Source organism: Anabrus simplex, chromosome 3, assembly GCF_040414725.1.
Source record: "Anabrus simplex isolate iqAnaSimp1 chromosome 3, ASM4041472v1, whole genome shotgun sequence".
Lineage (NCBI taxonomy): Eukaryota > Metazoa > Arthropoda > Insecta > Orthoptera > Tettigoniidae > Anabrus > Anabrus simplex.
Window position 1 is genome coordinate 340,449,759 of NC_090267.1, and position 25,888 is coordinate 340,475,646.

Here is a 25,888-nt window from a genome sequence, read left to right on the forward strand (position 1 = left end):
GCTGCTGTAACAGCATTCTTTAAAACAGGTGTCCTACGGTATCAACATATCTTTATGAGCGAATATTTTCCAATTTTGATCTTAGAAATAGTGGAATGATTGGAAGTTCACTTTCCTGTACTTTTAAATGACTATTAGCGATGGCTGAGAACGAAGGCGTTACAACTTAGAAAAAATAAAAGAAAACTTTTTTGAGATTTTACCATCAATGCATAGATTATTTCGACTTCTACAACCTCTGAAAGAGTTGCAGCAAAAACAGGAATCAGTTCTAATGGTTTTCAACGTTCTGATACACGTAGATTGTTCTGCTTTAATTCGAAAGGGTCATTTTGAATTGTAACCACTTTTCAGATTGTAATGAGTGGTGTAAGAATTATGTACACTCCAATTTTTATAAAGATTGTGTAACAAGTGTATTTTTGAGAGGCAATGATGTAAAGTGCTAAAATTTTAAACTCGTCTGAAAATCATGGATTTTGAATTGTAACTATTTCGTTCTTGGCCATCGTTATGCAGTAATATCTACAGAAATGGAAAGGGTATTTCACTGTACGATTTTCAGCTAAACAGCTCGCGGATTATGGGCTCCGCAACCATGAGAATCCAAGCAAACATATAGAACTTCAACTGTTGTCCGTAGGAAATAAAAATGTGACAAAGTATTCTGGCTTGTATTCCTTGAAGGAATGTACGCATTAACGTAGTATGATTCGAGTAAATGCATACAAATAGTGAAGCTTCTCAGTTTAGAAAGACTCGTTACTGTAGCTGCTACGAGGGAAATAACAAGAAAGACAATATTGTATCCTGACGGGGAATTCCTAGTAATACGAACGCTGGAGATTGCTATTTCCTTCACTGTTAACCATTTAAGGTTTCTCAGGAAAAAATGAGAGAGACCAGTTTATACATTTTCTGTTGTCTTATTTGGATCAGCCATTATTCATATCTTTCGGTGTTAACTGACGGCTTACGGAACTAACTGAAACATTAGAGTCATTGTTATTCGTATTGTCTTTCCAGAGTGCCATTGTTAAGAAATAGACACTTCGCCAGGTTTTTGTTGCTGACTGACAGAGTGCTCTACCATAGCCAAAGAAATTGCAAGTCAATCTAAACAATCTATTTAAACAGTGAGTTTCGAGTGTAAAGTCCTCGAATGGTGGGAATTTTTACAATATGGCACTACTTTTTTTTAGAGAACTAAAGATATCTAACGTTTGAGAGTCATAACACGAGGTACTGGTAGATTATTTGATTTACGTGGATTCTTGTATATCTGCAACCTTGGAGAACTCTATTTATTTTCTCGTAAGTTGTGGCGGTGGTTATTGCTTTAAGTAGCTAAATACGACTACGAACCATATTATTCTAGCTCTACTCAGAAGAGAAAAAATCCAATGGAGCTGTGTCGGTATCACCGCTTCAAGAGTACATAGTGCATCATAGTTATTGTCGAAATGAAGCATCTAGTTGGTATGAGTTTGAAATTTTTCCATGACTGGGGCAGTAGGTGTGCTTGGTGTTGGTGGTGGTGATTATTGTTTTATGAGGAAGGACAGCTGGGCAACTATCCTCTATTAACACTAATCAGAGGGAAAAATGGGAGGGATCGGACACTTCGAAAAATGAAGGTGTCAGCCGAAGAATAAGGGCCACGAAGGGCGTGAAAATGAAAGACTTTCTAGGCCTTGCAACCTAATATCATCTGGGTCGGAAAAGAACAAGCATTGACCAAGTGAGATCGGATTGAATAGATAAAAGTGAGGAACCTGGTATAAGTACGTAGAAGCAATGCCAGGACTCATTTAAGGGCCCCACGTTCCCAAATTAGGAGCCTGTGGGGCTCCTTTTAGTCGCCTCTTGCGACAGGCAGGGGATACCGTGGATGTATTCTACAGCCCACACAGGGCTCCAGTAGCGTGGAAATCGCTACACAACACTCGGCCACCTTAACCTTGAGACGCCTCAATAATCTTTTGAATGCACGGTATTGGTAATTTTGGATGTTGTGGAATTCTGACGAGGCGCCATATCATCTCAAATTAGGCTTCGATGAGTTTGAAGCCATTTACTGTTCATATGTCACGATATTTTGTGAAAAAATTGGAAAATAATTTCCACACTTCTCTGGACTACAATTTTTTCAAATGCTCACTATTTGTATTTTCTTCACCATATCATTTTAGAACCTATTGAGAACATTCCTCATCTAAAATGTTACTACGCTGGGGTCCAGAACTCCACGTAGTACGACAGTTTAGGTATAGAAGATGACAGCGCTGTTGCGTAACCCAGTGACATTAAACCGAGTTAAGACTCTTGTTACTAGATACATTGGTCCTATGTCTTTACAATGAGATACTATGAACTTCATCACGCATGTTATCTAAAAAATATTTCGATTTTTTAAACTGTCATGTTTTTCGGGCCAAAGTACGTTTCGAACCTATAAGCGCATTCTTCATAAAATAGAAGAGCTATAACAATTCGAAAAAATAAAATATCGATAAAGAAATAAAGGGCAATCTATAATGTTGGTGTTGGTGGTGGTTGGGTGGTGATGATGATGATTGTTTTAAAGTCAAGTGATACCGCGCGGAAGGCATTAAATGATTTTGGACTTTTTGGAATTCTGATAAGCTGCTCTGTCATTTAAAATTCGATTTCGATGATTTTGACGCCATTTAGTGTCAATATATCACGATACTATGCAAACATAAAAAATAAAAGGAAAAATAAAAATAAAAATTATGTCAGTATTGTGCCATACTTGGTGAAAAAATATTTTCTTAAGTTATGGTGAATATTAAGTTATTTTGTTACAAGAAACGATTTGTTTCCTGATAGGACTTGCCGACGCGAGTGTCTGAAGTTTTACTGCATTTCCCTTTTTTTTTGTTCTCTGCTTGAATAGCCCCTAACAGGCGACCATTTCTCCAGGAGGGATGAAATTAGTATCTATCTGCACATTCTAGCTACCGTCACAAGGTATTTACAAGTTCTGTATATGAAACACAGGCACTCTCTCAAGTACGGGAGATTCCGCACAGTTTCACAGTAATGCTCTTACTGCGCAGTGAAGATGAATATGTTGGCCAACCACGGACGCAGATGAAATTCAGGTACTTTGTCGATATAAAGTTACAATAAGTCAATTGACATAATTACTCTCCAGCTCCATGGCTAATTGGTTAATTTGGTTAATTTGGTCCAAGTCGGGTTCGATTCCCTGTCGATTAATTCCTCTGGCTCGTGGGCTAGGTGTTTGACTTCATCATTAGAATTCATCTTACCGAGCAACTAGCTGCGGGGTTTGGGCTACGTAGCTTGCATTCGAGAGATTGCGGGTTCGAACACAACTGTCGGCAGTATTGAAGATGGTTTTCCGTAGTTCCCCATTTTCACACCAAGAAAATGCTGGGAATGTACCTTAATTAAGGCCACGATTGCTTCCTTCATACAAATAGCTCTTTCCTATCCCATCGTAGCCATATGACCTATCTGTGTCGGTGCGAAGTAAAGCAAATAGTAAAAAATAAAAAAAATGTTAGTTTGTGCTCCATCCTCACATACGCGCCATTAATATAAATTCTAGGAAGATAATAATAATAATAATAATAATAATAATAGTGGCGTATGACCTCCGGAGGGGCCTACCGTCGATCTTTTGAGCTGACGCGTCTGTGAATATGTGACACCTATTAGAATGATATCAAATATTGAAGACAACACAAATACCCAGTTCCCGAGCCAGAGGAAATTACAAGCAAAGGATTATATGTATGTCATTACGGAAGCTGTAGAGGTAAGGTAGTGCTGAATAATAGCATTCAGGGTAAGACTAGTGCCACTGGATGTTGTGAAAAGTGCTGCTCATAAGGCTGGTCGTGCTGTAGAATATTTTATGTCCCAGTGAGGAAACCAGTTGCATAGTACCTCACTTCTCATCTTACCTAGTACGCCTAATTTTAGCGCTACTGTTGGTTTTTGTGGTTACCCTATAACCACATAACCTTTGGTGGTGCTATCTGTGGGGTGAACCAGTCTCCTGGCAGACGACCTAACAGGCAGACAGGTTAAATCCCCGATCCTGTCGCGAGTCGAATCCGGGACCTCTTGAAACAAGGACGAACATGTTGAGCTGTTAGCCAAGGAGCCGGGCACTAGGAATCCACAATCACCTTTCACTGCTGTGATAACAATCATGTCAACATAGTACGGCCCCGTGAGTGCTATACGGATTCGTGGACACAGGATGATTTAAACAGGAAAATACATTCTTTTTATGGCTCTTTATACATCATTATTTCAATTTGTGTATAGTAAACATTGTAATTGTGCGTTGTTTAAGACATATAGTGGTGTTAATGGTGTCCTTTTGAGTTTTATTCTTCATAACGCGTGATATCTCCCACTACTGTGTGCGGTAACACCCAGCAAGGATGCGATACATAATGCGAAATGCTTCTTCAGTATATTCAAAATTAAACTGTGAAAATAATTTTGCATGTCAATGAAATGTATTATATTTAAACTAGCATGGTACCCGTGCTTCGCTACGGTATTATACTGAAATTTATAACTGAATGCTTATTGTTTTAGATATATAATCCGCCGAAATTCCCGATCTGACACGTTTTCAGCGAGAATCCACCAAAATTCCCGATCTGACTCGTTTTCTATTAGATTACGGCACGTTTCCTCCCATTTTTCAATCTTCCTTTCCAGCAATCGATTTCGTACTTCCCGGGCTAGGCTCAGGTATTCTTCCCGGTCAGTTGGGTCCGTAAATCTTTGCCATACCGTATATTCCTATAATCATTTTTAATCTGGATAAAATCCTTCAGGAGATCCGGCGTGGTGTCTTATTGGGAGCCTTGGCGACACTGAACCCGCGGCCGGACTGCATTCTTAGTCATTACCCGTCCAGGAGCCGTTTCCAGCGCGGTCCGCACATTTGACGACGGTCCGGAACATTATTATTATTATTATTATTATTATTATTAATGTTATTCTTATTCTTCTTATTATTATTATGTGTTGCTGGGATGAATGATGACAGGGAAAACCGGAGTATCCGGATAAAAACCTGTCCCGCCTCCGTTTTGTCCAGCACGAATGTCACATGGGGTGACCGGGATTTGAACCACGGAACCCAGCTGTGAGAGGCCGGCGCGCTGCCGCCTGAGCAACGGAGGATCCTTATAAGTACATTAAGAACAGTAAAATCAATTGGTGTCACCTCCTTTTACACTCCACCGCCGTTAGTTTTTACTGCCAACCCCCCCAAAAAAAAATTAAAAGAAGGCGTGTTTCTTTATGTTTAAGGGAGATTCCAAACACCAATGTTCACGTCTATTACCTTCAGTTTTGAGATATAAGTATCCCCATAAATATAATTTACTTTTGTCACTTCATTTCAAACTACTCCCCCCACCCCCCAAGTTAATTTTCCCGCAAAAAATACTTGTGTCTTTAATAGTGAAGGATCTTCTAAATACCAATTATCACGACTCTAACTTCTTCACTTTTAGATTTATGTGTCCTCATGAAAGGAATTCAACTCCTTTACACTCCCGCCCCCCAAGATGGTTTCCCCCCCAAAACGCGTTTTTCTTTGTTTTTAAAGGAGATCCAAATACGAATTTTCACGTCTGTAACAACTTTAGTTTTTATTAGATGTATATATTCTCATACAATTAAAGTCAATTAATTTTTCAATTCTTTCACCTCCCTCCCCCCGCTTCATTGGATTTTCCGAGAATACGTATTTCTTTACTTTTGAAGCAGATTGCAAATATCAAATTTCACGTCTGTAACATCTTCATTTTTAAGATATCACTAGCCTAAATAAAAGAATTCAACACCCAAATGGTATTTCCGAAAATTAAAAGTACACGTTTCTTTGTGTTTAATAGAGATAAAAATACCATTTTTCACTTCTGTAACATGTTAACTTTTTTAGATATACTGTAAAAATTCTCATTTTAAAATTTCACCCCTTTTGGGTTCCCCTTAAGTGGAGTTTCCAAAAACATTTACAGGAGATTCCAAACACCCACTTTTTACGTCTGTAACATTTTACGTTTCCAAGATAATCTTTCAAAAAATTCACCCCAATTTTTCACTTCTGTTTAACCGCCATTAATAGGATTTTCCAAAAACTAAAAAAATACGTGTTTCTTTATTTTTAAAGGAGATCCCATATACAAATTTTCAGTTCTGTAATATCTTCCGTTTCTGAGATATACGTATCCTCATTAAAGGCATTCAACCCATTTTTCACCCTTTTACACCCCTCCTATTGGGATTTACAGGAAACAAAAAATACGTGTCCCTTTATTTTTAGAGGAGATTCTAACTACCAATTTTTACATCTGTAAATTTTAAAGTTTTAAGATGTAGACACATTCATTTTAAAAAATTCACCCCCCTTTTCACAACTCAATAGTTGGATTTTCCAAAAACAAAAAAATACGTGTTTCTTTACTTTTAAAGTAGATCCCAAATACCAATTTTCAGGTTTGTAATATCTTCAGGTTCTGAAATATAAGTAGCCTCATTAAAGGCATTCAACCCATTATTCACCCTTTTACACCCTTCCTATTGGGATTTTCCGAAAACAAAAGAATACGTGTTTCTTTATTTTTAAAGGAGATTATAAATACCAATTTTTACATCTATAAACTGTAACAGTTTTGAGATATAGATACACTCATTTTAAAAAATCACCCCCCCCCATTAATTGGATTTTCCAAAAACAAAAAATACGTGTTTCTTTATTTTTAAAGGAGATCCCAAACACCAATTTTCAGGTCTGTAACATCTTCAGTTTCTGAAATATAAGTAGCCTCATCAAAGGCATTCAACCCCTTTTCCACCCCTTTTCACCCCTCCTATTGCGATTTTCCGAAAACAAAAAATACGTGTTTCTTTATGTTTAATGAAGATTCTAAATACCAATTTTTACATCTGCAAACTTTAAAAGCTTGGAGATATAGATTCACTCATTTTAAAAATTCACCCCCTTTTCACCCTCCCATTAATTGGTTTTCCAAAAACAAAAAAATACGTGTTTCTTTGTTTTTAAATGAGATCAAAAGTACCAATTTTCAGGTCTGTAATATCTTCAGTTTCTGAGATATAAGTACTGGTATCCTCATTAAGGGCATTCAACCCATTTTCCCCATTTTCACCCCTTTTCACCCCTCCTATTGGGAATTTCTGAAAACAAAACAATACGTGTTTTCTTATTTTTAAAGAAGATTCTAAATACCAATTTTTACATCTGTAAACTTTTAAACTTTCGAGATATAGACACACTCATTTTAAAATTTCACCCCTCTTTTCACCCTCTTAGCGAAGGAATATCCAAAAGTCCTCTCTTAGCGAGCACCTACATCTTAATATGAATATATACCTAAAATTTCATTTCTTTACGTCCATTAGTTTTGGCTCTGCGATGATGAATCAGTCAGTCAATCAGTCAGTCAGTCATGACAAGTTATTTTATATATATAGATGAACATAATTGAAAGTAACAGTAGTGACATTTTGTAAAATAATTTCCGAAATATTATTAATATAATTTCAAAAAGTATGCGGTATTCCCGCCTTTACCCCCACCCTTAACACTTTTTTTCTTGTTTTTTCTTATTTGTTCGGGGCGTCGACCCATGTGGATCTTTTGCCCCTCATGGCACCATATTATATGAACCTGCGTGTAATTGGATTGGTGGTAGTATGAAATGTTGTTTGTGAGGAAGGGAAGATTAAGGACGTCACAAACACCCAGTCCCCTGGCCAGGGATATTAATCATTACAATCAAAAACTCCTGACCCGGCCGGGAATCGAATTCGGGGCTGCCGGGTGACAGGCGGTCGCGTTGCCCCCTACACCGCGGGGCCGGACACCCTTAATACTAATCAAAATAAAAAATAAAAGAGTTTCGACTATTTCAGGAATGCGGGTACTGAACATTGAAACAGGAGGAGTAAAATGGGCTCAAAAATTAAAGGCTCTCTGGGCTTTGCAAATCCAATAACTTCGGGTTCGGAAGAGAATAAGTTGTCTAGCGAAGGACGGATAGGAAGGGTGAAAGTGAGGTGGCTGGCACAAGCAGGTGAAAATTCATCTGCGGACCTGTAGTCGCCAACCGACACTCCCATTCTATGTTCCCACTGAAAGATATTAAGGGCCACGAAGGGAATTAACATGAAGGACTCCCTAGGCCTAGGGACCCTAACACCACTGGGGTTAAAAAAGAATAAGAGTTTACCAAGGGAAGTCAGAACAAAAGGATGAAATAGAGGGGCATGGCAGGAACAAGTGAAACCAGTCTCAAATATTACTGGAGAACCGGCGGTCATCAATTAACTTTCTCAAGTTTAATTTTAGTGAAAATTAAAAATGCTTGACTCAGCCAGAATCCTCGTGGACAAAACCTTGTCTCTCCCAAGTTATGAGTCATAGGGTGAGACAAAAATCTAGACTCAGCTAGTGTCTCCGAGCTGACCCTACCACGTTCCCAAGTTGACAGACAGTGGGGGGACAAAAATCAGACTATATCCTGCTCACAGCTCTACATTCCCAAGTTTAGGGTACCGGTACCCAAAAAGAACTCCATGACGCTATAGCTCTCATGGGAGTTTGACGGCCAAGAGGCCGTTGCTCAACCCGAAGGCTTGCAGATTACAATGTAACGCGTGGTCAGCTCGTTGAATCCTCTCGGCCGTTACTTTTGGCCTTCTAGATCGGAGCTGCTATCTCACCCTCAGAGAGTTCGTCAATTCTTCTAGTGTAGGCTGAGTGGACGTCGAAACAGCCCTCAGAACCACGTAGAAATCCACGAGGCCAGGAAAGGAATTGGGATCTTCAGACAAGAAGCAGGATCCCTAGCCCTAACCATTGGACCTGAATTTAGAGTCCCTCATCTGGAGGCCCCGTAGACACCATTGGACGCTTTGAAATTGTGAGCCCCAAGGAAGTGGAATTCTTTCTTTTCCTGCACAGATGAATGTGGTGACGAAAGACAGACAATCTCAGTGGTAATAGCAATCACAGCGCAACTCAGTGAATATGATTTCTTCCAATGAACTCTCCCTCAACTTGGGCTGTGTCGAGGAAGATAAAAAAGGAGCATCTAGTCAATCAGTAGCTGACAGGATATCATGTTGTGACAAGTTGTGACGAGACATAGGCTAGCTGATACCGGTATATATATTGACCATAAATGCAATATCCCCTCGTCACTATTGCAGAGCTACTATAGCTACCCTTTGTTAAAGTTGCTGTCGTGAAAAGCTTGATCGTATATGTTACGCCTGTCTGGCTGTGTAAAGCCACTGGCTCGGCAAGGCGCGAAATTGATTAGCGGTATTCATTTCGTCACATTATTGTGTCACAAACATGTTTCTAGATTTCAAATGTGACTGCTGTTCTGTCGAAGTAAAGCTTAAAATCCCTCGTGGAAATGAATTATTGTTGCTGTTGGTGGGAGGGTTCCAATGCTGACAGCCTATTCTGCAGTGGAGGAATGTACTGACTAATTTTGAGAACCATTACTCGTAAAATGAAAAGTGAGCAAAAAAAGGAAAAGATCAGACTTAGTGATTATATGTATGTTGAGTATTCAGCCCGAAGGCTGGTTTGATCCTCAACAGCTCGACCATCAACTGTCACAGATGGCCTAAGCGTCACTGAAGAAGTAATCTGAGGGAGTGAGGAATGATATAGTTTCCTGTTGCTTTCCTCACTGAGCCAGAAGTTGCTATTACATATCAGCTTGCCAATGTTACTGAAATTCATGCAGCAACCGATCCTATCAGTGGCATTTTCACAATATTCGTTACGCGGACGGGCTGCATAAGGAATGGCGTTGCTGGCATCGGTCATACCTGATTCACTTTTATATCGTTAAAGCCAAGGATGAGACTGAGGTCAATGAAAAAACAATCTAGCTTATGCCAGGGGATATAGTGTAGTGTTTCTCGTAATGTACTCTACGTACAGGCATAACATATTTCCATGATCATTAAAGAACCCATGGCACAAGAGCCCGTAAAGGGCCTTGGCCTACCAAGCCACCACTGCTCGACCCGAAGGCCTGTGGATTACGAGATGACGTGTGGTCAGCATGACGAATTATCTCGGCCGTTATTCTTGGCTTTCTAGACCGGAGCCGCTACCTCACCGCCAGATAGCTCCTCAAATCCAATTACGTAGGTTGAGTGGACTTAGCACCAGCCCTCAGATCCAGATAAATTCCCTGGGACGGCCGGGAATCGAGCGTGGGGCCTCCGAGTAAGAGACAGGCAGGCTACACCTACACCACGGTTCCGGCACCATAATCATTTTAATGGTGAAAATTTACTTCGAACCCACCTATTTTCCAATACTACAAATAGTTTTGATGAAATGTGAGAACAATATTGTATTTTAAATGAAAGTAGGTTCTTAATAAATCAGTTTTGTTTATTGGGTCTTTAACCTGAAGGTTGGTTGGATCCTTAGCAATTCCACAATCAATTGTCAAAGATAACCGAAGCACTAGTGCAGTAGTTTCCTGTTGCTTTCCTCATGGTGCCAGAAGGTGCTGTTATACGTATATCAGTCTACCAAGCTTAACGAAATGTACGCACTCCGACCCTATGAGCGGCTTTATCACATAATTCAAAACAAGGACTGACTTTTTAAGGAATAGTGTTACTAGCATTGCTCATACTTTGGTCACTTTCATATTGTCAAATCTAACGTGACACGGAGATGGATCAACGATATGAATCAACTTGTTCTAGCCCAAGACAGCGCACTGTAAGCACCGTACCTCCCCAAAATGGACCTAGGCCTGGAAAATCAGTACACAAAAGAAAATAAGCTCTTTTCTTTTGCTTCTTCTTGTGCTTTCCTGGCCGTATATTGAAACCTTGGTGGTCGGGTTCAATATGTACCCATACAATGGTTATCCCCGAGCTCATCTGACTCGCCTGGCTCGTAGAGTGTATGTCCGACATTCTTGATGATGATGCTTGTTGTTTAAAGGTGCTTAACATTTAGGTCATCGGCCCTCCGACATTCTTGTACCAGATCTGACGGCACTTCACTTTTCCTTAAGGCAGCCTCAGCATTTCGTTTCCATGTTGCCTTAGGACGCCCTCTTCCTCTCTTCGGCTCTTCGATGGCAAGAGCTTTCTTCAATAAAAGGTGTTCATTTCTTCTTCTGACGTGACCTTACCAGTGGAGCTGTTTTTCCTCCCTCTTGTCGCTGATGGGCACAACTCGCACGCACTTTGTCATGCAGACCGTCAAAAAATTCTCATGTCTGTGACACGGATTCGCTGATCATGCATTTTCTGCCTTGCCCAACATTCTAAGCCGTACATGAGGGCAGATGGGACAGTTCTTTGGCTTACCTCAGTTATTTCTAGTCTCGCTGTAACCTCTTTGGTTTGAGCCAAAACTTAAGGCTAGGCTAAATACACTTCCTAAAGCCACGTGGTTTAGAAGAAGAGAATATCAACCCAGGATCGACTTGTATTCGAACCTCAGCCTTCCGGATGGGAAGTCAGCTGCTATGCCACTGAGATAATCACACACAATCCTCACATTAGACACTACTTAAGATCAATGATGAGAAAAGTACAAAATAAATCGGGCTGTATTACAGTTACCTGAGAAAACTTTTACTCAATTACTAATTGCCAGCCTTTGTGGCTCAGGGGGCAGTGCGCCAGCCTCTCACCGCTAGGTTCTGAGGTTCAAATTCCGGTCACTCCATGTGAGATTTTTGCTGGACAAAGCGGAGACGGGACAGGATTTTCTCCGGGTACTCCGGTTAGCCCTGTAATTTTTCATCCAGAAACACTCTCCAATATCATTTCATTCCGTCTGTCATTCATTTATCATTGCCCCAGAGGAGTGCGACAGGCTTCGGCAGCTGACACAATTCCTATGCCCACCACTAGAATGGGGCTTCATTCATTCCATTACTGACTCGATAAAATGACTGGAAACAGGTAGTGTATTTTTTAACGATTACTAATTACTATTTCAAATAGTAATAAGTAACATTACAGTTAATTACAATTATAGCGAGTCTTTTAGGAAATCACTGACAGTTTTTCCACAGTTTTTGCTCAATGTTTGCAAAGAAAAACACATTACTTCAATTTCGTGTTTTTTAAATAATAGAGACATTAAGTGGCTATCACCACTAAAAGAGACAAAGCAGAATTTCATTACTTTCAGGGTAATTAATTCAAAATATTTGCTCAAAGAAGTTATTGAAAATTCCTTAACTCCTTTGCCGTCACATGTTTATTCCCGTTCCATTCTCGACCACGTATTATACGATTATCTAAATCTCAACCAGTAACCACAACAAGCTGAAAGTAAATGAACGAGTGCACACGGCGTTCTTCGCTTTATGCCCTTGACGTGACGTCTTGCGAATGCTGGGGCTCCGAATTTTCCCAACTCTCGAGGTGGTGTACAGGGCGGATCACTTGCGTACAGATCAGTGTGTTAGGTTGCCTAATGCGCTGGGCGTTTGAGAATTTCATTTCTACAACTAGGGTGTAAATCCCACAGAATGAAACAAAACCGTTTCAGTTTGTCTGAGACATTCTTATACTATTTTCTTAAAACAGTTAGACGCTGAAATGCAGGAAATTGCCTTATTCTTCATACCAATCACTCAAAACGTTTTGCTTGTTCCAAATAGTTTCAATCATGCAAAATTTGTGACGAGTCTACTTGTTTGAAGCAATCACCTGGAATCAAAAGCAACTCTCCGTTATATCTTTATTACACAAGGTATAGAGGAAATAAATAATAATGATCATAATAAAAATTTCATAATAACGAACTTTCACACATCAGCAATGAAACCCTGTATAGGAAAACAGAAGGGATTTCCGACACAATAAGGAAAACGAGAATTGACTTTTATGGCCACATCCTAAGAATGGACCCGAAAAGGATAACTAAAAGAATCTTCGACTATTTCCGTAATAAGAAAACCAAGCCGAACTGGTTTCAGGAAACTGAGAAGGACCTACGAGAGTTTCAAATTGCAGAAGAGATGCTTGTAGACGGATCTGCGAAGAAAATAATCAAAGATAAAATAAAGAGGTTTCAGGACAGGGTGAAGCCCAAACGACTATACAGAATTTCTGAGCCTTAACTTCGCCACAAAAGAAGGAATGAAATAAATAAATAAATAAATAAATAAATAAATAAATAAATAAATAAATAAATAAATAAATAAATAAATAAATAAATTAATTAATTAATTAAATAAGAGAGGAAGGCAAAATCTGAAAGGATGAAAAAGTACTGGGAGGAAAGGAAAACACGACTCACTAACCACTGATAGATCTATCGTACCCCAAATAGGATGAAACGGATAATAATAATAATAATAATAATAATAATAATAATAATAATAATAATAATAATAATAATATAATATTGGGGCCGATGACCTTCGATGTTAGGCCCCTTAAAACAACAAGCAGCAGCAGCAATAATATAATATTAATAGTAATAATATACCGAGTGAGTTGGTCGTGTGGTTAGGGGCGCTCAGACATGAGCTTGCATTCAGTAGATAGTGGGTTCGAATCCCACTGTCGGAAGCCCCCAAGATGACTTTCCGTGGTTTCCCATTTACACACGAGGCAAATGCTGGGGCTCTACCTAAATTAAGGCCACGGCTGCTTCCTTCCCACTCCTAGGTCTTTCCTAGCCTACTGTCGCCATAAGACCTATCTGTGTCGGTGCGAATTAAAAAAATTGTAAAAGAAAATAATAATAATAATAAAATCATCACAATCATAAATGTATTATTCCAAGTATTACGTAGTCGCGCAGAAATTACATAGAAATGCCCATGACGTGGATGTATCCTATCGGGAATGCGGTGTGTATGTAACTGACCTGCTTAACTTTTATTTCGGCATTCACCATAAATTGGGATCATGTCTGTAAGTTCCACATTCGAATACTATGCCAATCCATTGCAATGATTCTACGTATCCTAAATCGTGTTCCCTACGAACTCAGTTGGAGAGGTATAGAAACGTAAACAAAGTTATAACAGCAATATTATTTTGTATCCACCAGAGAAACGTAAACATATTCAAAATAGTAATACGCGTCTCGATCCTATTGGAGTTCACAGCGAAGAAAATGCTGTCAGCACGCAAAGCGAGGATAGCTCGTGAACCATCCGAGCGATAGGAGACATCCAGGTCATGACAAAGTTTACGCAGTTTGTTTTAATTTTTAATATGTATTAACATTATTAGGTTTGCCCTTTTCTGTAATACATTGATCAGCACAAACATAGATTAGGTATTTAAGTTGTCCCGCTTCAGATATTTACTCACAGAAATGCAGTTCTTAAACGACCAACATATTATGCAACCAACACACTGACCTCTATGTAAGTGATTCACGGTATATCGAAATACTACTATAATGTAACGATTATAAAACAAATTAATAATCGTATGGCCTCAGCTACCGTGTGCAGACATTTCGATTTGACGCCATCTGGCTGTCTGCTCGTCAATTTCGACGTTCCGTTTTACTCTAGGTCCGTTAGATGGCAGACAGAGTAAACCGGATCTCTCTTGGGCGTCTATGGCTGAGATTTAATTAATTTTGTCGGGTAAATACCAAATGTGTCACCAGAGATCTTTTACATGCCGACATCGTACGATATGTACGAGTGTAGAATGGACTTTTTTCCGCCCTTCAAAAATCCGACTACCTCTGCCGGGTTTGAACCCGCTATCTTGGGATCCGGAGGCCGACACTCTACCACGGATCCACAGAGGCAGCTAATGTAACGATTATAACTTCTTCAAATAAAATGTAACGATTATAATTTTATTTGAAGAAGTAAAGTCCGAGTAAACTTACATTTTATACATAGTAACGATTACAAATAAAAATTACTAAAAAGTAATCGTTACAAGTCCACCTACTCAACTCGGCTACTAACAAAATATCGTGGACCTGTCGAAACTGGCTATAGACAGGCAGAAACTGAATCCGGGCCTCTTACACTAAAGAATAAAAGTACCGTATAAAAGACGTGGTCCGCCTCTGTGGTGTAGTGGTTAGCGTGATTAGCTGCCACCCCCGGAGGCCCGGGTTCGATTCCCGGCTCTGCCACGAAATTTGAAAAGTGGTACGAGGGCTGGAACGGGGTCCACTCAGCCTCGGGAGGTCAAATGAGTAGAGGTGGGTTCGATTCCCATCTCAGCCATCCTGGAAGTGGTTTTCCGTGGTTTCCCACTTCTCCTCCAGGCGAATGCCGGGATGGTACCTAACATAAGGCCACGGCCGCTTCCTTTCCTCTTCCTTGCCTATCCCTTCCAATCTTCCCATCCCTCCACAAGGCCCCTGTTCAGCATAGCAGGTGAGGCCGCCTGGGCGAGGTACTGGTCATACTCCCCAGTTGTATCCCCCGACCAAGAGTCTGAAGCTCCAGGACACTGCCCTTGAGGCGGTAGAGGTGGGATCCCTCGCTAAGTCCGAGGGAAAAACCGAACCTGGAGGGTAAGCAGATGATGATGATGATGATGATAAAAGACGTGAACCCAAAGCAGAGATCAGGTTAAGATAAATAGGATTTATTATCATAAGTTTGCCCGAACAAATAAAAGATGAGCACAAAATAAACAAAGAGAAGACATAAGGGAAACAGTTTCTCACGTACATAGTCTTTGAAGTATTCTAAAATACATACGAGTCTTTCGCCTCCTTAATGACCATCTCATAAAATTCTTGTATTTATGTTATTGAACAGAGGCATAGTGAAGGGCAATACCAATTGGTTCAGTTAATACCAGACATTGGCACATAGGGTTTGTTGCAAAATATTTCTTTCATTAGAACGAAAAATTAATTAGAGATACTATAGCGTCTTTCAAATAAGAAAGAAATATTGTCGCCGCTCCAGATAAAACAAAAGTAATCCCACAACCCGTCAAACCTTTTCAAAAAGCAACCAACCATTTCCAAAGAGTATGAATCTCTCAGAAATTGAAGTAGTAGAAGCAATGCGGGCAGAAGAGAACAATTATAGAATATCAGGAGGTTATAAGGAGGATAAAATAGCGTTGCCATTGTTACCGAAGCAAAATAAACATGAGACAAACATGATAAGTTCAATAGAAAATAAGATCCCGAAATAGGTAAATAAAATGGCTGATCAAGCCAGAAACATCGATAAGATAATCATATAATAATAATAATAATAATAATAATAATAATAATAATAATAATAATAATAATAATAATAATAATAATAAAGCCAAAGGCAAACGTTCATAAGGCACCGAAAAATAACGCCGATACGACAATCACACGACGCACATGCACACAGAGACCAAATATGCATAGTAGAATAAAATGTAGTATGAAGGCACGTTTCGATAATGACTGTAACAGCATGATAAAAGTCAATCGATGGTTTATGAGCCCGAACCGAGAGTACAGATCAGATTATCTGAGTCGCCGCTACGTAGGCAAGGCTCACCCAGTCAGCACGATGACCAAACAACACATAAGCTATGAAATATATTCATATCGCATGAAATGGCGAACATGAATCATACAGCATTAGCGATTCAAACATATTACACAACATGGGCTCAAGCCAGGCGTCGCAGTCAAAGATGATGTGAACAGATCTCAAATGTAAAGGAATCCTCAAACAACCACATCACACACACACCTATCAAGGAGGATCAGTGTTACCTTTCGTCCCTACGTAGGAACGAATATATATAAAGTAAACATAAAGAAAAAGGGAAGACACGTAAATAGGTCCGCCACAATAATCATAAAGAACAAAATACAGAACAGGGATCACATAGTACACTCACCTACCATAAATGTGGCAAGCCAAGGGAAAGGAAATTTATACAAATACCTGGAGTTCGAAGGATCAGAATCCAAACATATTATATCGTCGCTCGACCGGTAAAAGGTTGTATTCCACAAAGTTCTTACTATCAATTATTCTCCTTAAGACTGGTCACGCCTCCCAGCCACGTATGGATATGCAGTCCATCAGAACAAATTTTGTTGTGTTCATTTTCCTATGCCCATGTGTAAAGGAAAATGAACCTTACAGTACCGTACTGTAAGAATGTACGTTTGCATTACGTATTTACGCACTCCTAGTGTACAATGCATGTAAGGTTCATTTTCGTTTAATCGTCGACATAGGAAAACGAACACAACGGACATTGTTCTGATGGACTGCGTATCCATATGTGGCTGGGAGGCGTGACCAGTCTTAAGGAGAATAATGGATAGGAAGAGTATTGTGGGATACAACGTTTTACCGGTGAAGCGACGATATAATCATGTAGGTAGACTCCAAGCAAAGAGAGACGTAGGGAAAACCATAAATCTTTTTGTAGTGCCATATAAAATATACGGGAAACATCTCGTAGCCTTGCATCTCCATCTATTTTTACCCAAGCCTTCTTATTATGTTATAGTCAGAGAGCATACAAAGCAAGTTTCAGATTGAAAGAAATGCTTTGGCAATTCATAATTATATCTGTCTCGTCGGGAAGAAGTGGACGTCAAGTTAGAGAACATTACCATTTTCAATTAACTGACTTAATGGCATCGATATATGAGAATAACATATAAAGACAATTAGGTGTGGGTGTAGCACACACGTAATTCAATTATCTTTACTCAATTACTTGCCAACTCTGGTTAAAATACTATAATTATCCTGCATTAAAACCACAATAATAAAACATTGTTCGTGCTAGAAAAGTTCCACATTAGTATTTACAACATGTTTTGTATAATGTTCCTCAATTTACCAATTCTACTCGGCCACGAAAACTAGGAGGTTTTTCTGATCTTTGGGCGAGGGAAGACTCTCAAGCATTACCTCTGCTGGAAATAGGGTCACGCTAATAACGAGCAGTCTCGCCATATCTTCAGCGGTAGTGGTATTACAAAAGGCTATTTTAATTGTGCCTCTTAGTTTCGGTATAATTAATTTATATGAGCTCGAAGAGATGAACTATTGGGCGATGTGGGATACCTGTTAACAGCTTAATTGCTGCTGATTAATGTCCGACGTGGTTTACCAGTAATGGGCGTTTAATTGGGAGATGTAATGGATTATGTGATCTGCAGTTTAATCAGAGTCCTCGTTAATCAGGACGGAACGTAATCTGTTAGCAAGGGTAAGTGAGGTTCGACGTAAGATCAGGTCTCTTTTCCCTCTTTTCCATAAATGGTTAAGGGTTGAAATAATAATAATAATAATAATAATAATAATAATAATAATAATAATAATAATAATAATAATAATAATAATAATAATAATAATAATAATAATAATAATAATAATAATAATAATAATAATAATAATAATAATAATCTTCTTTTTAATTCTCAATCTTAAGATTGGTTGGCATAAATTCGTCTTCTCCAGTCTTCTCTGTAATCCGCTAATCTCTGAGCCTGTTCCTGCGTTATCTCTGATCTGTCTTAAATATTGCAGTCTAGGTCTTCCTCTTCCTCTTTTACCTTGAATCATTCCTTCTATGATATTAACTATGAAACCATTGTGCCTATAGAAATGGCCAATTAATTGGTCTCTTCTCTTTCTTATTGTTGCTAGAAAGGTTCTTTTTTCATCTATTCGTCGAAGAACTTCTTCATTGGTGAGTTTTTCTGTCCATGAGATCTTTTCCACTCTCCTCCAGCACCACATCTCAAATGCTTCCAGACGTTTCTTATCACATGGACTAATAGTCCACGTTTCTGAGCCATACAAGGCCACACTCCAGACATAGCACTTAATAAATCTATAATAATAATAATAATAATAATAATAATAATAATAATAATAATAATAATAATAATAATAATAATAATAATAATAATAATAATAATAATAATAATAATAATAATAATACTAATAATAATAATAATAATAATAATAATAATAATAATAATAATAATTTGTCGGTGTAGAAACAATAAACAATCAAGTAGTTATGAAACGTAAGAACAAATGATATAGTCTTGAGTGTCTTTTAGTGTAACAGAGTTGAAACTTTTAACAACTATTCAAATGAATAGATATAGTTTTTTAAGTAGGCCAACTATGTATTCATCCTGTCTCATTTCACTAACCCATTAACCACCACATTGTTTTAATATCATTTTAATTCAATTTATATTCAAATAGTTTTTAAGAGGAACAAGGTACTTAAAAATAATGTACTCAAAAACTCAGTGATTCACCTAAGCTATACAACAGCTGAAGATGTTCTCAAATAAGAACGAAACGTATACTGTTTATAATTAAGTTACTAAAAATAAAATAAAAAGTATCAAAAAGGTGGAAAATTCTCAATTATTATAAGTCTCTGTAGCCTTGAGTTGTCCTGAAATGTAAGAGTACCCCCCCCCCCAAATTGCAAACCCCTTCCACAATTTTACTTATTTGTAGGTTTATACTGTCACATGCTCTAAATTGTACAATATTATTGTCCTTCTTTATTGATACTCAACTTTAACCTAGAAATGTATCAACATTTTTCCAGTCAGAGGCTAAATTGTTGTTAATTTACACTCATACACACCAGCGCGAACTTTACTAGATTTTGCATTTCATTTTGAGAGATGAATGGCATGGTATTTCCATAGTTCAACGCCAATTAACATCGAAATATAAAATTTCCTTGTAGAGTTTAATGGTAAAACGTAACGGAAATATAACTACTTTTCCTCTCTGTGCTTGCAGGACGGGAGATGATTTCAAGACTGCTGCTGGTTCTGACATTTAGACTATCCATTATTGGTAAGTGGAAGAACAATTTCCTCTCTTAAAAAATCGTTCGTTGTATACTCCTCTTAAATTACCGCTACGTATTTAGACATGCAGAGACTCTTTCCAGACGTGTTATACATTTCTTTCACTAGTAATAAGATGTGAATTGTTACTCATATTGTATGTAGCACTTGAAGTTCAAGTATCAACCTCATTTCAAATAACTCAATGTACGATTTTCTGGATAAGGAAGTAAGGTTTTACGGTCTCGGCTTTGTCCCCTGGAATTAACATGATACTCAGTTTTGGTGTAAGCTGAGTGAGCTCAGTAAGGTCATAAGCCTTCTCGGAAGTGGAGATCTCATTTCTAAATGTTTCAACTTTCTGGTGGGGAATCGAGCCCACGTTTTACCTGGAAAATCGAGCAAGCCTTTACTGCCTCGCTTAGGCATGCCCTAAATAACTACTTGTGTTTCTTCATTCCTAGTTAAATTGAAATTTTCTGTGATATGTATATCTGAATTAATATTTAGAGGTGAAATGTAGGAAGATATTTGATTTTTACGTACACGGTATCCTTTCTTATGAGGTTTCCCTACAATATATCTTCTCTGAAACGCCATAATTAATGGGAGAAGACTATTGTAGAGCTTAATTTTGTGGAATTCTATTCGGTTCTCAATCACCACGAGAAAGAATAGCTTCTCACGAATTTAGTACTTCTGTGACAGGTTACATACGCAGTTTGGCACGTACGTGTGATTTAGAGTGGCTTGCACTCGTAGCTCCCACCAGATATTGAGAAACTCGGCTAATATTGATCCTTCTTTTCATCAAAAGTTTCAGGTTTATTACAAGCTCTCGAGAATGTAGTGTTCGTTTTATATTTCAAGCCAGCCTCGATATTTGCTAAGCCCCCGAGATTTTGTTCATTCCCCTATTCCCATCGCTCTCTCTAGCAGTTTGTCTCAGAGTTGTATGTCACAGTCCTTTGAGCTCGGGCAATCACTCCAATAAAGAAGGAGCAAACAGATGCCAATGCAGTTTTTATATTCCTTGTTCCTCTGGCACAGTAACAGTCAGGAAACGGACAATTACTACACAATAATTTTATGCTTGTTTGATTTCCTAGTTGGAAATTGAAGTCATGAAAAGTGATGTGGAAGGCTTCTACTAGTCTTAATATTGGGTACCTAGCTCGATAGCTGCAGTCGCTTAAGTGCGGCCAGCATCCAGTAATAGGGAGATAGTGGGTTCTAGCCCCACTGTCGGCAGCCCTGAAGATGGTTTTCCGTGGTTTCCCATTTTCAGACCAGGCAAATGCCGGGGCTGTTCCTTAATTAAGGCCACGGCCGCTTCCTTCCATTTCCTAGGCATTTCCTATCACATCGTCGGCATAAGAAATATCTGTGTCGGTGCGACGTAAAGCAAAAAAAAAAAAAAAAAAAAAAAAAAAAAAAAAAAAAAAAGAAAAAGAAAAAAATGCTTTATATTGGCAGTAAATAGGATTAAATTGTAAGCTCCATACTAGACCACCTCTTAATGTTGAAAACATGCCTTAACAGACAACGTAGGGGTCGCCATGCTACGTAAAACTTCAAATTAAGCAACTTTCTCAATTGTGCAGAAAGTTGAAGGGCTACATGGCCCGAAAAGTTTTAAAGTTTAAATTCTTGGATAGCTGTATCAAACTAATTTTTTTTAGAAAATCACTTCCGGCCTAAATGCAGTTCCGGAAAAACAACAAAAAATCGCTTGTTTCCTTACTCGTTTTCTTTTTTATTCAAATACTAGCCAAATTAAACTATTTATATATTTCTCTCTGTAATGTGGCTCTTGGCTCAATACCCTCAGGCGTTTTTGATGTTTTGAAAATGTTCACACCAAATGTAGTTATAAGGGCTTAAGTGAAACAATGCATTGACGGTAACAGTCAGGAAACAAACAATTATTACACAATAATTTTATGCTTGTTTGATTTACTAGTTGGAAATTGAAATAATGAAAAGTGATGTGGAAGGCTTCTACTATTCTTAATATCGGCAGTAAATAGGATTATATAGTAAGCTACATACTCGACCACCTTTTAATGTTGAAATCATAGTGGTAGAAAAAGGCAAACTGCTAATATAATCCACCGGATAACGATGATTAAGGATAGGATTGTATTTTTACTAATAAGTAAAACATATATTCTCATACTTTATTGTATTTTATTTACCTAAAATCCGTACCTCATATCTTTAGGAAGTTTAAACATTGAGTTGCTTGCCTACTCAGTTTCTAACACTGGCTGAGTGGAGCTTAGAGCCGTCTGTCTCTGTAGGTCTAGATCTAGATTTCTCAAAGTTTGAGACCTGAACTCACGCCCTTCAGGGAGAACTGGAAAAATCTTTACTCTCTTAGCTAGAGACTTTCATGTATTTCATAATTATAATATGATATGTATCAGTAAGGTATTAATAACTCTTCTGAATAATCTTCACAAGACAAGAAGCGCAGTATGCTGACCCGCACTACACTTCAGGCGGAGAACGACGGTATGCAATCCCGCTGTACTCAGTTCTACGTTTGCGGTTGCGAAATACCTAACAGACATTGGAATTATCTCACCCCCGCCACCTTTCTGCACCCCCTTCCCCCTCCCCCACACATATGAAAAGTTGATTATCTTTTATCTTACATTATTGGGCATATTCTATTCCTATTTTCGTTCTGACATGTGTGTGATTGTTAGTTAGTTCTGCGGTGTACTGGGTACTGACGTCAATTTAACAAAATGTTACACACAATGTAGATGTCTGATAGGCCGCTGGTTGTTATTTCACTCGGCACTGTTCCAAAATACAAATAGCTGCCAAGTTGGCTGCGCGGTTAGAGTCGTGTAGCTGTTAGCTTGCATTTGGGAGATGGTGAGCTAAAACCTAATTGTTGGAAGAATGATAGTTCATTGTTTCTCATTTTAACCCCAGTAAAATGCTGAGGCTGTACCTTAATGAAGACTACGGCCATTTCCTTCCCAGCCCTAGCCTTTTCCAGTATCACCGTCACCATAACACCTGTCTGAGTTGGTGCGACGTAAACTACATAGGTCATGGTTGCCGTAATCACTCGAACAGTGATTGGGCGATGAATATGGCAACAACAAGAACAGCAACAGCAACAACAGAAACTAACTGGAATGAGCTCTCTAGTAATGGGATCGTGGAGGTAAGAAAAGGAAGTTTCTCAGACAATAGTGCAGCATAGCATTATGAGACGCTAATAGGTAGAATTGTTTGGTCTTGTTCTGTCAAAATACTATACCTGCGTACATTGAACCTGTTTGTTTACAGAAGACACTTCATAAGATCTGCCTGCTTGTTCTGAAACCCAACGTCATTCCATAGGAATATAATCCGTCTTTTACATTCTGATATTTATGTTGATGTATTCTTTCCACACTTGGGTCTTGATTTATTCGACCAATACCTTGACGTAAATGTTACTGGAAAAAGTCTATTCTACAGGTGTCCCCTCTTTCGTTTTCCAAATATGTAAGTCCGAAAGGGTCTAATCAGCTCTGTATGATGGTTGGGAAACGAGATTCCGAGTTCATAAATCCAGCAAGTTATAAGTTATAAAATATTATTAATGCTAGGAGTAATAATCATAATGGTTTATATGATGGATTCAGTCGGTCAGTTGTTGTCTTTATGTTCCCAAGATAGCGGGCTCCATTTGGGATGAGGTCAGCGGTAAGCCTATTTCAGCGTATTAAAACGGGGCAATTCCGAGTCTTTGGCGGCATCCGGCTTGGTGAAGAATTCCTGGGGGACAAAATTAGGGCGAACGAAAACCTGTTCTGTAGACTACCTTCTGTACGTGAGAACAAATTGAGCTATACGGAAACCTGTTCTGTACCTTCTGTACGTGAGGAAAAATTTGAGTTATATATCGGCAAGAGCGGCCTCGGTCTGGAAAGCCTAATGGTGTTATTAGCGCTGACCATGTGTCACCTCGTGATCTGCAGGACTTTGGGATGAGCAGTGACTGCTTTGGAGCCAATGGCGATTGGGACTACAACGCTATGGATTTTCGTATCTTTCGGAATACAGTTATTATTAATAATGCTATTTATTATACATCCCGCTGACTACTACTACTACTACGGTTTTTGGAGACGTTGAAGTGCCGGAATTTTGTCTCACAGGAGTGTTTTACGTACCAGTAAAATCTACTGACGCTAAATTTGAGTACCTTCAAATACTACCAGAACGGATGAATCGGGATCAAAAAACCAGCGTCTGAGCCACTCGACCTGCGCCGTCAAATTTATTAATGAACTTAACAGAAAGACAGCGACTGACCGACTGCATCTATCATATAAACAATTATATTATGATTATTATTCATAGCATTAATAATCTATATCTATGCTAATATACAAAGGGGTGAAGTTTGTTTGTATGTAATGGCTAATCTCAGGAACTATAAAAATTGTTTGACTAATGTAAATATACATTATCCCTGAGGGACATGGGCTGAATTTTATTTTCAAAACAATTTGAGGGAGGGGGTGGGGGGTGCGACGGGGGGAGATATAAAAATAACAGGCTAATATAGGTGAAATATCGCATTTGTCGTACAAGTACGAGGCAAAGCTCATTTTAAGCCCCTTGATGCAAAGAATAAAACTCGGTAAGCCCTACGGGCCCAAAAACCATGTTTTAAGGCCCTAAAACCAACCGTTATGAAGATATTGGCACCACACTACCCCTGTTCTAGGAATCAGATAAAATAAATAAACTGTCGTAACCATGAAAACGCCAGCTCCAAGATTCTGCAGCAGCGAGATTATGCATGTACGTATGGGCATAGCTACCAACCAAAATTGGTACACATATGACTTACTATCTGGAAAAAATATACTGTTGTGTATAACACTCATAGGTCTCCTTTGGGCGGGGATGGAAAGGGAGTGAAGTATAAAAATAATATATATAAATATCATTGTTTGTATGTATGTATGTATGTATGTATGTATGTATGTATGTATGTATGTATGTATGTATGCATGTATTACATCTCCTCCTAAACCATTCGATCGTTTTCAACCAAATTTTGTACACTTATGACTTAGTATCAGGAGACAAACCGTGTGGGGGTAAGACACCCCTAGCACCCTTATGGGTAGGGGGCGAGGGGGGTAATGTATAAAAATAATCTAGAATAGTATCGAATCCATAGTTTTCGTGGTCGGTGAAATGAATAGTGACACTCTGAATTTTTTACAGTTCATATTCTGCCACCTTTGGGGTGGGGGTGACGGGGGAGTGAGATATAAAAATAATCGAAAATAGTGTCGTATCTACAGTTTTCGGCGTCACTGAAATGAATGGTGACAATCCAGATATTTTATCTCTTAGGGATGGGGGGCGAAAGGGGGACAGTCTCATTGACAGTTGAAATCCTGTACATCATATCTGTAGTGCGACGGCTAAATACATATAGTTATCACTTATAAATTTTTGACAGGATCAAATACTTCCCAGGCAAATCGAGCTTCCATAAGAACGAAGTTTTACTCGAAAATTAAATAATCTAAAACTTGAAATCAAACACATCTAAATAATTCTAAAACTACATAATACTGTATATCGTAAAATATCAATCTGCAAGTAAAAACGATATTTTATAAAAATTCACTTCACACATAACTAACTGGTAATACAAATCTTAAAGCTAAACATTCAGAAACTATCCGGGCAACGCCGGGTACTATAGCTAGTATTTTATAGATTATAACTTGCTGGATTTCTGAACTCGGAATCTAGTTCCCTATTAATGAACTTAATGAACTTAAACTGCATCCACAAGCTGTACTTGACAAGACGCAAAACAAGACCGACACCCTTGTTAGCTCACCATTGCTGCAATCCTACCAGAATTTTTCAATTTTAAATAGTTCAATACCACCTACTCTATTTGCCCCCACCAAGTTACTCCCATGAACAAGATTTCTCAAACTTCTCTGAAAGACGCGTATAAAATACCAACGAGTGGAA

The 25,888-nt window shown here is 38.6% G+C and overlaps 1 protein-coding gene across 1 annotated transcript in view; it reads left to right on the forward strand.

Annotated features, from left to right (window-relative positions):
- Positions 1–25,888, forward strand: part of LOC136867307 (cadherin-87A) — a 258,249-nt gene that overhangs the window by 182,694 nt on the left and 49,667 nt on the right. Inside the window, exon 2 of the mRNA XM_067144464.2 lies at positions 19,815–19,871. Coding sequence (XP_067000565.2) covers positions 19,823–19,871 — 49 coding nt within the window. The 5' untranslated portion in view covers positions 19,815–19,822. The remainder of the gene's footprint in view (positions 1–19,814; positions 19,872–25,888) is intronic.